We start from the raw sequence: 3,300 nt of genomic DNA on the forward strand, positions 1-3,300 counted from the left end.
TTGATTTCATTTCATATTCAAAATATACAAACATTAAAATGTTAACAGAAATAATAAAAATAGAAATCTAGCCAAATTACAACAAAGGTTATAAATAAATAAATAAAGGTTATACAGTTATAAAATGTCCAATAGTAATATGTTACTATAATGATGACAATACATCATATATACTGTATGTGTGTATATGTATATATATATATATATATATATATATTAGTGCTGTCAAACGATTAATCGCATCCAAAATAAAAGTTTTTGTTTGCATAATATATGTTTGTGTTCTGTGTATATTTATTATGTATATATAAATACACACACGTACAGTATATATTTTGAAAATATTTACATGCATTTACATGCCTATATTTATATTCATATAATTTATATTTTTAAAATATATATTTGATATATAAACAACATATTCTTCTGAAATATATACATGCATGTGTGTGTATTTATATATACATAATAAATATACACAGCACACATACATATATTATGTAAACAAAAACCTTTATTTTGGATGCAATTAATCACGATTAATTGTTTGACAGCACTAATATATGTATATATATATATATACATTTCCATGCATATTTAACATAGATGAGCATAATTTCTTTGATATAAATAATATTTTCTTATATTTTAAAATTTCGATCTGATAAAAACCCTTATCCAAGTATAAAGAAACCTTTTTTTAATGATGACATGTAATGCATCTTATTTTAAAAAATATATTTTAAATAAATTATCTGGTGAAAGCCCTTTTTCAAAAATATCAATGTCCATAACTAAAATGAATAAACTTTTAATTTCTTTTTGCAACTATAAAAGAACCATTTTTAATGATGACTAGTAATGCATCCAATTTTAATATAAATAATATTTTAATATTTAAAAAAAATTAATTTCCAATGTTTTCTGATGAAACCTTTAAATTACAGTATAAAAATGTCAATATATCCAGATGAGGCATAATTAACATAAATGTGCTTTTTTTCTTAATTTCTTTTTTCCCATATTGATGACAATACATTATTTTAAAATATATTTTTAAAATACTTTTGCTCATGTTGTCATTTGATCAGATAAAAAGTACTAATATTGTGAAGCAAGTCTGTAAAGTTGGCAGCAGTTGAATAGAGCTCTACAGCTTCTTAATTGGCATGGGCTGGAGGGAAATTTAAAAGGGCGGAGTCAAAATTGAACCTGACCTTTCCAGCCAATCAACATTAAAGAGAGATAGGTAAGTAGTTGCATCCTTTGAAAACTCAAAGAGAGACCAACAATGGGAAAAAGTTCAGTGGTTGTTGATGTTATTTTTATAGTTTCTTGTGGATTATTGTGTCGTGCTGAACCATTGAATCAAGGGGAACTGTCTTTAGATCAGGGCTTTAGTCAAAATGCCGTCTTCAGTCATCCAGTGCCAGTGCAAGGGCCTGCACAGTTTGATCAAAATGCGGTAGCATCCAACATATTTCAAAACTTCATTGAATCCAGGAGACCTGCCTCAGCAATGGTGGGACCTCCATCACAAGAGTTTGTCCAGATACCAATGCAAGTACACCCCCAGAGAACCAACTACGCATCCATGCCTCTTCAACCTAGCAGGCCTTTGAAAAGCCAAGGACATTTTGGACTAATACAACCTAAACAAACAGTTGAGACTTTCTCACAAACCCAACAGGGATTCCACAAACCCATTCCTGGACCTGACCTCTATCCCGATGTGAAGGATGAGGTTATGGGGCCAGAGTTTGAACCCAAGGTGCCAGTGCCGGCAAACACTGTCGAGGTTCAATGTGGAGAGGTCTCCATCAAAGTGCAGGTGAAGCAAGATTTCTTGGGGAACAATCAGTTCATTAACCCCTCTGATCTGACGCTGGGTGGTTGTCCATCTGTTGGATTTGATGACCATGCCAGGATTGTTGCCTTTGAGTCAGCACTACAAGGATGTGGGAGCACATTAACGGTACTGTATGTCCTGTTAAACATTGTTTCTCCAGCTGTTGTGATCCTGTTAAGACTTGTCTAAAATGATACAAAAATCCTTGCCCAAAATGCTCTTTGGTGTTCTCATGTTTGTGGTCACCTGAATTAGAAGTGTGGCTGACCAGGGGAACCATAACATGTCCACATGATTTAATCTTTTTTTTTGTGTGTGTGTGTGTGTGTGTGTGTGTGTGTGTGTATTATGATTTATAGTTTTTATTCCTATTTGATTTTTTTTTTTTTCTTATTTTAGTGGGTTTATTTTGATTATTTTAGTGTTTTTTTTTTCTTTTCTTTTTTTTCTCATTTTTTAATTGTCTTGTATTTTTTTCTTATTGTCTTTTTTTGTTAATGTTAATTTTATAAGAATTGTATTAATTTTTATTAATATATACGTGTACCACTATTTCTTTTCAGATGACTGAAGATTCACTCGTTTATTCCTTTGTTTTGGTGTATTCACCTTCACCTGTTCCTAACACACCTATTGTGAAAACTAATGAAGCTATGGTTGCACTTCATTGCATCTACCCAAGGTAAACCTCTTTCAACCTTTCAATCTAACATGGTAGCATAATCAGGCTTTAGTTTGTACTTCAACATGGCATTTTAGTGCTATGTTAAAATTAAGAAAAAATGTAAGATTTCAAGAAAAAAGTTAACGTTTTGGTACTTTTAATAGGCCTTTTACAAGAATAAAATGACTAGGCCTATTCCAAATCAAAAAAATTTTCTTAATTTTTGTTTTCGAATATTTCTTCTACATTTGCGTATTATGTGACATTAATATCTCTAAATTTTGCATCTTAAAGGTGGGGTAAGTGATTTCTGGTAGCCAATGTTGATATTTCAAATCACCAAAACAAACACAGCCTTACCCCAAAAGGGTCTCACCCCTATTTTGATAGCTCCGCCCCACACATATGTACGCACGCAACCCAGGCAACGATTAGTTCTGTGAAACAAAGCTTCAAGGTTACACCGGACACGAGTGGCGCGGCATGACAAAATACTATAGAACTCATTATAATCAGTGATGTTGTCTACACCATAGATAGATAGATAGATAGATAGATAGATAGATAGATAGATAGATAGATAGATAGATAGATGATATAGAGAGATAGAGAGATAGATAGATAGATAGATGAGATAGAGAGATAGATGATATAGATAGATATAGAGAGATAGATGATATAGATAGATATAGATAGATGATATAGATAGATAGAGATATAGATAGATAGATAGATGATATAGATAGATAGAGATATAGATAGAGATATAGATAGATAGATAGAT

At 31.3% G+C, this 3,300-nt stretch overlaps 1 protein-coding gene across 1 annotated transcript in view; it reads left to right on the forward strand.

The window, feature by feature from the left end:
* The first annotated feature begins 1,262 nt into the window (after positions 1 to 1,262).
* LOC107674021 (zona pellucida sperm-binding protein 3-like) overlaps positions 1,263 to 3,300 on the forward strand; it is an 8,592-nt gene continuing 6,554 nt past the window's right edge. The window contains exons 1-2 of the mRNA XM_016467883.1: positions 1,263 to 1,978; positions 2,416 to 2,534. Coding sequence (XP_016323369.1) covers positions 1,295 to 1,978; positions 2,416 to 2,534 — 803 coding nt within the window. The 5' untranslated portion in view covers positions 1,263 to 1,294. The remainder of the gene's footprint in view (positions 1,979 to 2,415; positions 2,535 to 3,300) is intronic.

This window comes from Sinocyclocheilus anshuiensis, unplaced genomic scaffold (genome assembly GCF_001515605.1).
Source record: "Sinocyclocheilus anshuiensis isolate Anshui unplaced genomic scaffold, SAMN03320099.WGS_v1.1 scaffold348, whole genome shotgun sequence".
Classification (NCBI taxonomy): domain Eukaryota; kingdom Metazoa; phylum Chordata; class Actinopteri; order Cypriniformes; family Cyprinidae; genus Sinocyclocheilus; species Sinocyclocheilus anshuiensis.